At 40.0% G+C, this 13146-nt stretch overlaps 3 protein-coding genes across 3 annotated transcripts; all 3 read left to right on the top strand.

Moving 5' to 3' along the window:
• The first annotated feature begins 4340 nt into the window (after positions 1-4340).
• On the top strand, positions 4341-6240 carry LOC145445949 (protein artemis-like). Its single transcript, XM_080324117.1, has one exon. The coding sequence runs from the start codon at positions 4447-4449 to the stop codon at positions 5914-5916; it is 1470 nt and encodes a 489-aa protein (XP_080180243.1). The 5' UTR covers positions 4341-4446; the 3' UTR covers positions 5917-6240.
• Positions 6241-6317: 77 nt separating this feature from the next.
• LOC145445948 (spliceosome-associated protein CWC27 homolog) lies at positions 6318-8508 on the top strand. The gene has a single exon (XM_080324116.1). The coding sequence runs from the start codon at positions 6327-6329 to the stop codon at positions 7842-7844; it is 1518 nt and encodes a 505-aa protein (XP_080180242.1). The 5' UTR covers positions 6318-6326; the 3' UTR covers positions 7845-8508.
• On the top strand, positions 8430-13065 carry LOC145445950 (snRNA-activating protein complex subunit 3-like). Its single transcript, XM_080324118.1, has 8 exons — positions 8430-8656; positions 8903-9033; positions 10285-10468; positions 11241-11387; positions 11455-11642; positions 11845-12012; positions 12676-12760; positions 12822-13065. The coding sequence occupies exons 1-8, from the start codon at positions 8555-8557 to the stop codon at positions 12993-12995; spliced, it is 1179 nt and encodes a 392-aa protein (XP_080180244.1). The 5' UTR covers positions 8430-8554; the 3' UTR covers positions 12996-13065.
• The last annotated feature ends 81 nt before the right edge of the window (positions 13066-13146 follow it).

Below are 13146 nucleotides of genomic sequence, written 5' to 3'. Positions count from 1 at the left end.
CCAGTAACCATTAGTGTCGTGACAGTGTCGCTTAGCGCACTGCGCCACTCGCTTCCACCGCGAGTCATTCTCATAAAACGTTACAAATCTTCATCAGGGCGTGGAAATCAAAGTGGCAGATTCGTCTGTCCATTAGGCGATATTTGCGATACTGTGGCGCATTCAACACTCGCTTTGTTCTAATTTACTGATGGTGGGCGTCTTACCTCGAATGGGCGGTTTACCCCACTCTACCCCATTATTCCGATTTCCATGTTCAAATCAAACTACAAAATTTACTTTTTCCATCATCCATGCAACCATATCTACCACTCAAGGATCAAGGATATAGGCATATAGCAATATAACTTGATTGATGATCAATATAGCCACTACGTAGTACGTATAGGCTACACGAATCCCCATTATGGACGAGGGGATATCAAGCAATCTGTATTTCATGTCATTGCTGTTATTACCGAAAATCACTGAGTGCGCGGATACTGTAATATATACTCTCTGTATACTGTGGACTGTGGAGTGGCTCTTATCACAGTTATTGTAATTTTTAGATCAATGGTGCGCGTGAAAAGCATCTGAAGCGGGGCGCGAAGCTGCGGTCAACTGAAATTATTTTCGCGCTCCGCGTGATTCATCTCGAATATTTAGTTATTGCTCTGTGTATAGTCCGAATTTCATATTTGACAATTCTCTCATCAACAGTCGTAACTAGGTCGATTTTGTATTGACCTAAAAACAAAAGATTTTGACTTAAAAAATCAAAATTTTGACAATTTTTTACCTTAAAAAAACTTTATTTTGGCCAAATTTTTACCTCATGTATGTAAATTAAGTGTTTTCCTGTTAGAATTGTACAAATGTACATGTACGTACAACTTACCTTCATTGCTGATTGGAACCGACTGTCCTTACGAAGTAATTTTGCCTAAACAAAACTTTTTTGACTTGAAAACTGACAAATTTTTACATGAAAAAACTTCATTTTAACGAAATCTGGACCTATGAAGAATTACAGTAGTTTCATCACGCCTTATGGTAAAATAAGAACGAAATATACTTTCCAACTTTCTTGGATAGAAGGTGTCTGTCCTTATCCTAAATATAGGTTGTCAAGAATGGAGAAAGAACGTTTAACAGTACCAGATGTTGACTGGCAACAAGGGATATATATATCCAGAGGTGGTCAGTAACGAAGTACTTCTACTTTTTCGAAGTACTCAAGTAATTTTGCTCTACTTCTGGTACTTACTCAAGTAGATCTGATTTTCGATACTTATACTTCTACTTCGAAATATTTTGTGATCTACTTACTTACTTTTCGCTATATTCAGTTTGTCAAGTAGAAGTAGTTTAATCCTCCAAACGGGAAGATAGCCTGAGGAATTTCGAGGCTGTTTTCACGGAGCATCAATATTTCATTTTCATAAAATTTGAATAAAGCCCAGAATTTTCGTCGCGCTTAGCGAGCGCAGTGGATTCGGGGTGACCAGTAGTATTTTATGATCGTAGCGGTGAATATAATTTAGGTAGCGGGTTGCGTGGTTCCGTTCACACCGCATTGTCGCCCTTCGCCATATCAAATATTCCATCACAGTTTATAATATAATGGCTCATCATAGCGTTTGAAACTGAAGTTTCGCAATCTAGCATTTACTTATCATATCGTAATCTAGCAGTCCATGGCGTGTCCTAATCTGGAAAAGTGGACTCTGACAGTTACTATAGGAGGTGACTTTACATAAGAAATCGCAAGATGCATCTATTATAGGGTTACCATATTCTGAAAGTCGGGAAAAGAGGACACTTTTTCTAAATTTTCAAACTTAGTAGGCCTATACCGGTGGGAAATCCTGATAAAATGGTAAACTTCTTCCTCCTCGTAGTCGGTTGACTAAAAAAAGGTCAACGTTCGTTCAGCTCTTGAAATGCCCGCCAGTCCCGTCTTAGCGTCAGTTCAGTGCTATTTTACGGTGGTCTAATTTTGCCCGGTTTTTACCCCAAAATTCTAAAAAAATGAAGGACAAAATCTCAAAAAGGAGGACATTTAGGAGTCCTCGGAGGACATTTTCAAAATCTCGAAAAAGGAGGACAAATACTCCTAAAGGAGTACGTATGTGGTAACCCTATTCTATTATAGCCTGTATACTCGGCTAACCCAAAATGAATATAATGTCACTGCACAGTGCACTTCTACTGAATTTTCGAAAATATATTAATAGTTACCGTGATTCAGGGTCTATTTCACGCAGTTCGAAGGACAATTTAGCTCATGAGAGTGGTGGAATCTTATCCCTAAAATACTTCTATACTTTTCAAAACCTAAATTGCAAAAGTAGCCTAAATAGTTTATCCATAATACTGTTCAGATAGAAATTGAAGTAGTCTGAAAACATAACCACTTGAATAAGTAGCCTACTTCAAGTACGCAAAATCTACTTGATTACCCCGAAAAAGTCGTGATAAGCGACATATATATGTTATTTTGGAAACGTGGCGTGACGTGACAGATCAAAAATAACGCCAGATTCGGATTCAGCGCCCCAAAATTAGGTAACGATGATTCAAAGAAATCCTGGCGCAAAAATCGTGTAGACCAGTGATTATTGATAACTGTCTAAAATTCCTTCTCCGCCTCGATCGTGGCGACAAAGTGAAACAGCGGTATCGTCATGATAATCATCATCATCATTTTTTGAATTTGGACAATGGACATACTCGATGACTGTCGGGTAGTCGGTATAGGAGGCGTGTGTCGTCTGATAACCTGCTAGAGTTGTAACCTGAGTTCCACGTAATGTGTGGCTGGGAGATAATACTTATAGCTCGCAGTGGTAGACGCACGTTCCTTGCGTTAGTCGTTGATCTGACAACGTCAACGTGTATGCAACGATATTATTGCCTCAGATAGATATATTGGTCGATTATGCATGGAATATACAGTAGGATATCGCAAATGAGTCTGGCGTATAATTGAAATACACGGGCTGATAAATGGTAAGTCACGTGGTACGAGAAGAAAGACATAAATCACACTGCTGTTCCACACTACAGTCCGGCATACTTGATAAAGCAATGTGTTTTCTTGTATTCCGTCCTGATCATGATCATAATTATGGTACGCAAGTGCACAAGTACAACACACGCGCGTCCACGCCGTCCAAATATCATATGATCGACCGAAAAGATCATCGCTCCATCAAATATGCCGGACCTGATGTGTGGAACAGTATCCCGCCGGCCATCCGACAGTCGACGAGCATGTCCACATTCAAGTCGAAATACAAGCAATTACTACTAAATAAATACAGTCCATCCTCAAGATTACCGGACCACGACTGACCTATCGATCTCGCTTCCCATGACATGCCGCCCTATTTCTTGTCGCATTCTTCTTCTATACTATCTTCTTTACTTTCATTCAGTGTGCATGCCTCCTCTTTACATCGCCTAGGCCAAGGTGGGTGTCAGATTCCATAGACTACTCCTTGTCGCTTCGACATCTTCCTGTCTTTTCATTGTATCGCATTTTTGTGGTGTATTGAACTGATAAAATTGCTAATAAACCAATGATGATGATGATAGTTGTTCTTCGAGGACACGCATGTGTAATGGTTGTGCTGTGCACTTTTGATTCCGATGTGAAGTAGTCTTTGAAATTTGGGGAACTGTGACCACAATGGAACTGATACATAAACTTAACAATTTCTACCTTCCTCATGTCTCATGTCTAGAACACCAAATCTTTTGAGTAGCGAATTATCAGTTGCACATTCAGGCCCATTTGGGGTCTTGGCAATGATTTGGAGAATCCGATGCTGTAGTTTTTACAGCGGGTCCCAGCAAAGAATTCCGTATTGTAACTTGATGTGGAATTGTACCTTTTGTCAAAATATTTTATCTGCAGTTCGACTACCGTGGGTTTACGAGAAAATGGGCCCAGTTTCACACTTCCAACTTTAATTTGAGACATTATCTGCTAAAAGCCCCTTTGCGGCTACACGTACTCATGCAGAACGAAACGCAGCAGACCGTACTTCTCCGTCCCGTCTGCGGATATTATAAACATAATTCTTTTTAAATGTATGACGATTTTCAGCTTTCTCTGACCTAATGAGTGGACTAGAAGGTATAATGTACATTGCAGGACATGCCTTGCGGAGATTGCTGTCCAGTAATTAATGATGATGATGATGATAATACATGGCTCAGGAAAGATTTTCTCTGAAATCACGTAGGCCTATCTGATAACTAACCTACGGATATAGATAACTAACCTCCGTAGGTAGGTTAGTTATCTATACTACCTCAGCACTCGTATGTCCCTTTTCTGTTCTGCTATAAGATATTTTGTTACTTGGTACGGTACGGTACGGTAGCTTTTTGGATCTCCAGTCATATATTGCTTTATTTCAGGTGCAGATCTTTATCCCTTAAATATCTACCAAAATGAGCTGTTTTGGTGGACTGATGGAAGAATACAAGTACATTTCGATTGATCGATTTGATGGACCAAATTTATCGTCATCTGCATTTTTCCTATCACATTGCCACACTGATCACATGGTGGGTTTAGCAAGCTCGAAATTTCTCCAAACGTTGGAATCAGGAAAAGACATCAAGTTATACGTTTCGGATGTAACAAGGGGATTACTTCTCGCCGATCCGCGGTATGTGAAATTGGAAAAATACATTGCCTCGCTTCCACTGGAGAGCTCGACTATTATACAACTCAATGTTGAAGCTGATCAATTGTGCTCAGTTGCTGTAACATTAATTTCAGCAGGACACTGTCCAGGGTCAGTTATGTTTCTTTTTGAAGGGGAAGAAGGAAATGTGCTTTATACCGGTGATTTTCGATTCTCCAAAGGCACTGCCAAGCGTATAAGATCGCTGCACACCTTTGATAAGAAGAAAAAAGACATCAAATCAATTTATGTTGACACAACATTTTGCACTCCTAATGCAGTTTATATTCCGAGTAGAGAAGAATCTGTTTCATCTTTAATGACTTTGATCAGAGAATGGCTCGCAAAAGATGAAAATAATGCAATCAAATTACTTTTGAGTGCCAAGTACGGCTATGAATTTATATTCCATGAATTGAATAAAGATATGAATTGCAAGATATATTGCCGCAGAAGGAATTTATATCAATGCTTAAAGCAAACCTACAGTGTTCTTACAGAAAACCCCGATTCAGCGCGAATCTTTGCATGCATGAAGATGGATAAACTAGATCTTGTAGGGGAGCATTTGAACTTTCTCAGTATCAACCTTAGCACACTTTACTTCACTGATCAGGGATTACCGGAACAAATTTGTGAACGAATATCTGATAATTCTTATCGCTACTGTTTCTCTTTTCATTCGTCATATAGTGAAGTTTGTGATTTTGTTAAATATGTAAATCCAAACAATGTGTATGCAAACGTAATTCCATACTCAACTGCATCATTAGAGCAAGCTGCTAGAGAGCTAACTCTGAAATGTGGTTTGAAACTGTCAGCAAATCCTACGTTGAAAAGATCTAAGTATGTACATCTGCAGCCTGGTAAAGTCACAAACGAATCCGGCATTTGCAAACAGGGATCGGTAAAGCGTGCCAGGTCTTTCGATCTCAGTGACGATGATAATACCCAGGACGGCTGGGACAAACTGCTCTCGATAACAGGAAACAAAAGTGCAAAAATTGTGGAAGATGTCGCATATACAGAACTGATGAAAAATCGTACAGAAATTATTCCAGATGCTTTACTTCGCCCTAATCCTTCCTATAACAATAACTTGTTATCAAGTTGCAATAATTCGTCCTTTGATATTCCGTGTTCGCCAAATTGCAAATCACCCACTCGCCAAGAAATAGATGCTCTTCATGTAAAACTTGCACTGGGAGACGATCTTTCTTGGAACAGTTAAATTTAAAATGAATTTCAATGCTACTTACTGTAATCAGCGATTTCTATGTTGATGAATTTAAAATGCTTATTGACGTATAACTTGAATTAATCGGTTGATTGTTAGATATAAGCTATCAATATCCATGTTAGGTCTTCTTTATGTGCTGCCTTTTTTATTTGAATTCAAAAATTTCAGATGTTTGTCATCTGGTTGAAATCAATTTATGAAGTCATTACCACAACCTTGTTTTTTCAACTTCTGGGTTGCCACAATTTTATTGAACCATTGCTAATCCCGAATTGTACTTTTAGATATACACGCAAATGCATAAAAATTTCTAAGTCAACCATTTCAGTTTAATACAAATACCTATATTTTAAATACTGTTACTTCTAGAGTATACTATTGGAATTTATATACATTTTCCAATGAGTAATATATACATAAAGGAGCCATCTACAGATGGCAAAGTTCTACTGCAAACAACAGTGGGTGATATTGATATTGAGCTTTGGTCAAAAGAGGCCCCATTGGCATGCAGGAATTTTGTGCAACTCTGCATGGAGGGATATTATAACGGCGTGATATTCCATCGAATTATTCCCGGATCTATAATACAAGGAGGCGATCCCACCGGGACAGGTATGGGCGGAGAGTCGATTTATGGCCAACCTTTTAAAGATGAATTCCACCAACGGTTACGATTCGTGAGAAGAGGGCTGGTTGCTATGGCCAACGCTGGGCCGAACGACAACACGAGTCAATTCTTCTTCACATTCGGTCCTTGTAATGACTTGAACAAGAAGCACACCATTTTTGGAAAAGTAACGGGTGACACTATCTACAATATGATCCGACTAGGTGATTGTGGTGTGGACACGGACGAGCGTCCCATTAATCCCCCGTCGATCAAAAAGACCAAAGTCATCGCTAATCCATTTGATGACATTGTGCCTCGTTTCGAACCGGATAAAAAGAAAAGGGCGGAAGAGAAAAAGAAAAAGAGCCAGTCGCGTGCTACTAAGGATTACAAATTATTGTCGTTTGGAGAAGAAGCAGAAGCCGACGAGGAGGAATCTATGGATATTCAATTCAAAGGCCCCAAAAGCAGCCACGATTTAGCTAATGATCCACGCTTGAGTTCGAAGACTGTGGAGGATGTTGCGATGAAAAATGAAGAAGATGGATCTGGTGATGGCGAAGACGTCATTGAAAACAGTAGATCGTCATCCGATGAGGAAGGCAAAAGCAATCGGACCGAACGCATTAGAGATAAGCTCACCTTGAATAAAGGCGGAAACGTGCGTTCGACTGATGGTTTAACGTCTACCGATAGTGCCCCGGATAAAATCAAGCAACTGCGAAAGGAGTCGCGACAGATTGCACGCGAATTGTCCAAAAAGAAGAAAGAGGTTGAGGAACAAAATGAGTCTGACAGCGATAGTGATAGCGAGGAATTGAGAAAAACGAATCCAATATACGCCGATTATAAGGCGCAGCAGAAGGAGTTCAGGGCGAAAACGGCAGTGACTAAAAAGAAAGGCACCGGAAGAGAGGAGGAAACGATGAAGTTATTGAATAATTTTAAATCGAAAATGCTGACGGTGCGAGAAGAGGCCAATTGGAACGATAGCGATGACGATGACAAGCCTACGGTAACTACGAAAAACGACAGTAGCGACGAGGACGATAAAGTCGGCTGGTTGATGCACAAGTTCAAAAATGATGATTCCGTATTGCGCGACGCCAAGGACATGAATCGGGATGAGAACGAGGACAGATACGATATCACCGACCCTAGAAATACGCTCAACAAAAGGAGACGAAAGGAAAAGGAGGACAAGGGAGATAAACGGCGGAAACATGATCATCGCCATTCGAGATCGGACGGCCATTCGAGATCACATCACAGTGATCGAGACAGACACAGACATCATAGGAGATGATTTGTGCTCCATTGACGTCTCGTTATGATGTCTTGCTGCGGGATATACCAAGTGCCTTGATATTCATGGGGAGGCTGATTGCAGCACTGGGTCATAGCAAAAGAAACTGTCCTCTCCATGGGCTTGGTAGTTTCTGGTGTCTGCATTAACAGGAATTTTTATAAAATTGACTGTCAAAGAAACAACCAAATAGCTTCGATCGAAAAATTCAACTCCTCACTGTGTTCGTATTGAAATATGAATTTTACTCCTACTAGTAACTCAGTATGGTTTGAAAAAGTCTTCATACCGTCGAAATTCTGTTTTCATGCAATGCATAGTCTGAAAATTTTGTTGTGACACCCGTTACCTGTTTGCAGTACGAAATTTCAATCCATCGTTCCAGCAATGTTTACTGTCATGGTTACAAAATGCTTGTACTCCAAGTCCTTCATGACCCGGACAATCATGAAGATGATAGAATCATAAAACTGCCAGCTGTCGATTCAACAGATATTTGCCTTGAAACATTGCCAAAGGAATGAGAATTTTTGATATTTATACAAAAATGTGTCTACATTGGGTTCCATCCCACTTTGAGCGGAAGTAAAACCCTACTTTGTTTGACAAATTTTACTTCTCTGCGACATAGGCCTACTATATTTGTAATATCTTTTTTACATAGTAGGTAATTTTTTATTGTTTATGATATAGGCTATTTGAGTGAGATCATGTCGTCGCTAAAGCCTCTTAAGGGTCGAGCTGGAACCGTCGGCCATCTGCGTGAACTTGCTGGTGTGATATCGCCTGTCATACATGTTGGACAGTTCAAAGTAGGTATCATTCAAGGACCGATAATTTTATCAGCGTATGCGATAAGTTGATATCGGTGATACATTATTTGACTGATGCGTTACACACTACACTGTTTTTGAAGCAATTGTCCTATCTTTTCATATTGGGACGTTTGCAATTTTGCATCCACTAGAGTAGTAGAATTGTTTTACATGTTAGCATAGTAACCTGTAGCCTGCACCATATTTCAAAAGGATTCTAAGCAGTATTAATCCTTTTAACAGTTGGATGCTGACGAAGTGTTGGATGATTACCATATGGATACGGATGAGACTATGGCCAATGATGAAGAAAGCATTGCGAAAGATCTCTGCACAGATGTTAGCATAGTAAAAGAACTTGAAGAATTGTGCAGGTGCGCACTATTTCATTTTATTGTCCATATCTTTTCAGGCAAGGTTATTTCTAGGGATGGTGTGAACCTCTGAAAGGTTCAGGTTCGTGTGAACGTGAACCTTTTTGAAAGGTTCTGTGTGAACACGAATGTGAACTTCATGACGTCACGGGACGTCATATTGCTAATTTCAACCCCATATTTCAATTAGGTGATTGCCTATATTAATCTACTGTACACGATACCGAGCGACGACTCGGGGCCACGTAATAGCTCAGTACTTAAGTATACATATTGACGTTTTAAACGTCGCCAAATGTATCAACTGAGGCAATCAAATGATATATTAATCCCATAAAATCAGTATCTTGCGTCGCTTTGCCATAAATTTCGACCTGATCGGACAATGTATTCGGCGTATGAGTATTGCCACACGGATATTGAGCAGAGTGTAAAATGTGTTTCTATACTTGCTACCGATATTACCCCATTAACAAGTTATACAGCAGTATAGCCAACACCCCAGTCGCACGGATTTGGTTTTTATGATGCAGTATACATATGTAGTCAAGATTGACCCCGTACGCCTGCTAGATTTTTACATCAGAAGACGATATCAATCTCATTGATTGGTTGAATTAGGATCATTCGCTGTCAAAATACAGTGTATTTCGCTCTTGATGTCATGTGATTGCGGATCAAGCTCACAGCACAGAGACACTAAATATGCACAAACGGAAAGCTGGATATTTCGAGCAAACTTTTGTAACAATATTTTTTGAGATTGTCAAGGGCATGCTCGTTTAGTGTTGAATGTTTATGCTGCCAGCTCCATGCATAGAGTGGCGCGCAGTTGAAATTGAAAGTCAATAAATTTGAACCAAAGATGTTATAATGAAGTGAAAATTGCAATATATGAAAAAGGTTCACAGTGCAGAACCTACCAAGGTTCTGTTGTGAACGCGAACCTCAAATTTTCCGAGGTTCACACACAGAACGCGAACGTGAACCTCACACGTTCACACCATCCCTAGTTATTTCATGCTTGACATATTATGGTGTCGATTGCAGTTTCACCAATGGTCATTGACTAAAGAGAATTCAGATTTTTAAATGTGGTGAAAATTTATGCTTGAATTCATTGAGCATTATACTGGGCCCATACCCAGTCTGTATGGCATTTCTGTGGAATTTAATAAGAATTCTTTTTCAACCTAATAGTTTATGCTTACTTGGGCATGTACTAATGTGACCCATTCCTTTCGAATTTAGCGCGGAAAGGTTAAAGTGTCCTCGAGACGATGAAGTCCTCAATTGGGAGGATGTCCGACAAGTACCACTCGATACAGGATTGGAAACGATACAGAACTGGCTGCAACTGAACAAAGTGCGATTGGAAAGTAAACTCTCGACAACTGTCCTGAAAAGCAAGTATACGGACTATGATTGCAATTTGGTGGGTTTGGTTTTTCTCCCATTTCAAGCCATCGTGGCAGCTTTTGGCATAAGTTCCGTGTTCAAGGCACCTTGATATACATATATGTTTGAAACGGTGCTGCACACTTTATAAATCCAAGTCATTTTGAGTCACAATATCTAGCTAGCGTAATACAAGCCTCTAACCTGTTTTGTGGATTCATTGAGTGTTCATATCTTGACAAGGGATCGGTCTCGTGTTAACCAAGAAAAAGAAACTTTAAAGCTTCCTTCTAGTTATGAGTCACTCTTCTAACCTGTTAAAATGATCTATTTGAAACTAGAATATTGTGAAATGAGTCACCTCCACAGGGTGGTAACCAAGTCACAAGGCTCCGAGTCACAAGTCAATCTCCGAGTCCAAGTCATTGTGATGACTGCTCAGTTTCCAGTAAAAGTCTTGTTAAACCCACTTTTTATAACCCTGTTTAATGATATCGAATACTTCGCATTTATAATATGCTAATTTTCCTCAATTTAAGCAGTTTCTGGTCGCATTTTCAAGTATTAGTACCAATAGATGAAATCCCAAGTGCGTGGTTACTTTACTTCTTTTCAAAATTACAATGAAATGTCGGTCGTGGCCGTCTGATTCTTGAGTCATATGATTGACTCGAGTCAAGTCATTTCCGTATTTTGAAAAAACCCTGCACCTCCGCACTGGAACGAAAGTTATCCGCAATGTGATATTGAGTTGTGAAAGGCTTCTTTCGGTATAGAATTTGTACGAAGGACTCTAAATCTTATAACAGCAAGATGAATGGATCGGTGTAAAAGCCAAGGATAAGAAGGATAAAATCAATCCACCCGAAACTATCATTACTGTGGCTGTGAATTTTCCGAGAAGTCTGCGCAGATTCAAGCACACCACCGTCAACTTTCGAGTCCTAGGTTCTCAGGTATAGGACAATTTATATTAATTCCTTGTATTTCTGACGGAACCTGCAATTTATGCGACTCGCGTAGAATCTCACTGAGCTGCGTGACGTCATTCCGTGTCCTCTCGACCAGCAACCAATCGGACGTTTCACGGATGATCCCGACCTGCCGAAAGATATCACCTGCAAGGACTTGTTCAAAGCGGGGTATTTCTTCATCCAGAACACGTTCTATCACGATCACAGATCCGAAAGTACGGGGGATGACCTGAGCAAGTATGCAAGTCCAGTTTCCCAATGTATCCGTGTGTAGTACAGTATCATAGCTTTGGTCCAGGAGAAATATCAGTATCTATATACATTAGGCTATTACAACAAGATATTATGTTACAGAGCATACTTGGATATCGTCGAACTGGCTAGATATCTTGGTTATGACAGAAACGTGTAGCCTTGTAATCCCGTCAATCCTTCTCAGACCCGTTCTCAACCGTGCGAAAGAACTGGGGTTGGAATTCCCAGAAAACTTGCAGCAAGTCAACATGGAAGATTATAGTTTTGACGACCTCCACCTGTGCCTCGGAGCCCCTTATATCTACGTTCATCAAGGCAATTGCGAACACATCATTGTTTTCAAAGACATCAGGTGAACTGCCGTAATTTCATGCCGTGCTACTGAGAGATTTTATTCATTGTTAAACACTGATTGAAATACTGCCAAGTGCAATTATCATGGCAACCGGTTCAATTATAGAGGCAGTTATTGGGTTTGAGAATAATTAGACTTTGTCCCATTCTTAGTAGGGCTGGTGTGTTGCAAAAGTTCCTATGCGAACCCACTACCGATTCAGATGAGATTCAAATTTGTGACTCTGACTCCAACTAATTTCAAACGGCGATTCCAACTCTGCTCTCAACTCCTGAAATTTCAGACTTGTGACTCTTACTCAAAACTCATCTCCGGCTCTCAATCAGAGGTGGTCTGGAACTAAGTACTACAAGTAGATTTTGATAACCTACACTACTTCATCGAGTGATTCAAGACTATTTCTACTTGAGAGTGTCCCGTTTTTCAGGCAAAACTAGGCCTTGAATACTTACCTTTCTACTTTAATTGCTACTTCTACTTGAATACCGTGTGACTACTTTGACTGCTTCTGCTCCCAATACAATTTATGCTTAGATATTAATGCAATTGGGCGTCAGGAAAATTTTACTGCCACCCTAAATCTTCATCAATGGCTCCTACTCTTGAGTTGTTTTCCACTTTTAATTGATTGCTTCCCTGATATCAACATTTTATCGCAAGGCTACTACACCCCGATGACTGTATGTCAAGATCGGCTTATCCAATTTCTGTGTCAAGGTCGAAAACGAAGTCACCGGCTTGTAAAGTATGTTCTCATTCACTTAAAATGCACCGTGCGTTTCTTAACAATAACCCGATATCAACAGGTCTGTGAATTTTTTACTGCAAAATGGATGACCACGAACGACGAATTTTCTGATGAAGATCCGTCCTTCTTCTGCGATGCTTGCTTCAGAATGTTGCATTACAACAAAGACGGGACCTGTGCGGGATCCTTCGAAGCGTTCCCTTACAATGGAAGAGAAGTGCTGTTTTACTGATATCTTGTCCTTCTGTACTGTTACATGCCTTTTACTGCCATTATTTATTATGACAACAGCGACGACGTAAGTTGTGTTATGAGTGCGCAGAAGCCAGGAGTTCGCGAACTAGCTGATAGGGGGCCGTTTTTGATGGAATATTTTACGCATT

Source organism: Botryllus schlosseri, chromosome 9, assembly GCF_051294905.1.
Source record: "Botryllus schlosseri isolate E-star chromosome 9, Bs_hap1, whole genome shotgun sequence".
Lineage (NCBI taxonomy): Eukaryota > Metazoa > Chordata > Ascidiacea > Stolidobranchia > Styelidae > Botryllus > Botryllus schlosseri.
Note: the sequence above shows the minus strand (reverse complement) of the source record. Positions and strands in the feature narration are given on the sequence as shown.

Coding starts and splice junctions, on each gene's coding strand:
- LOC145445949 (XM_080324117.1), top strand. CDS start 4,447: ATGAGCTGTTTTGGTGGACTGATGGAAGAATACAAGTACATTTCGATT.
- LOC145445948 (XM_080324116.1), top strand. CDS start 6,327: ATGAGTAATATATACATAAAGGAGCCATCTACAGATGGCAAAGTTCTA.
- LOC145445950 (XM_080324118.1), top strand. CDS start 8,555: ATGTCGTCGCTAAAGCCTCTTAAGGGTCGAGCTGGAACCGTCGGCCAT. Junction 9,034..10,284: donor GAACTTGAAGAATTGTGCAG/GTGCGCACTATT, acceptor TTTCGAATTTAG/CGCGGAAAGGTTAAAGTGTC. Junction 11,643..11,844: donor ACGGGGGATGACCTGAGCAA/GTATGCAAGTCC, acceptor AATCCTTCTCAG/ACCCGTTCTCAACCGTGCGA.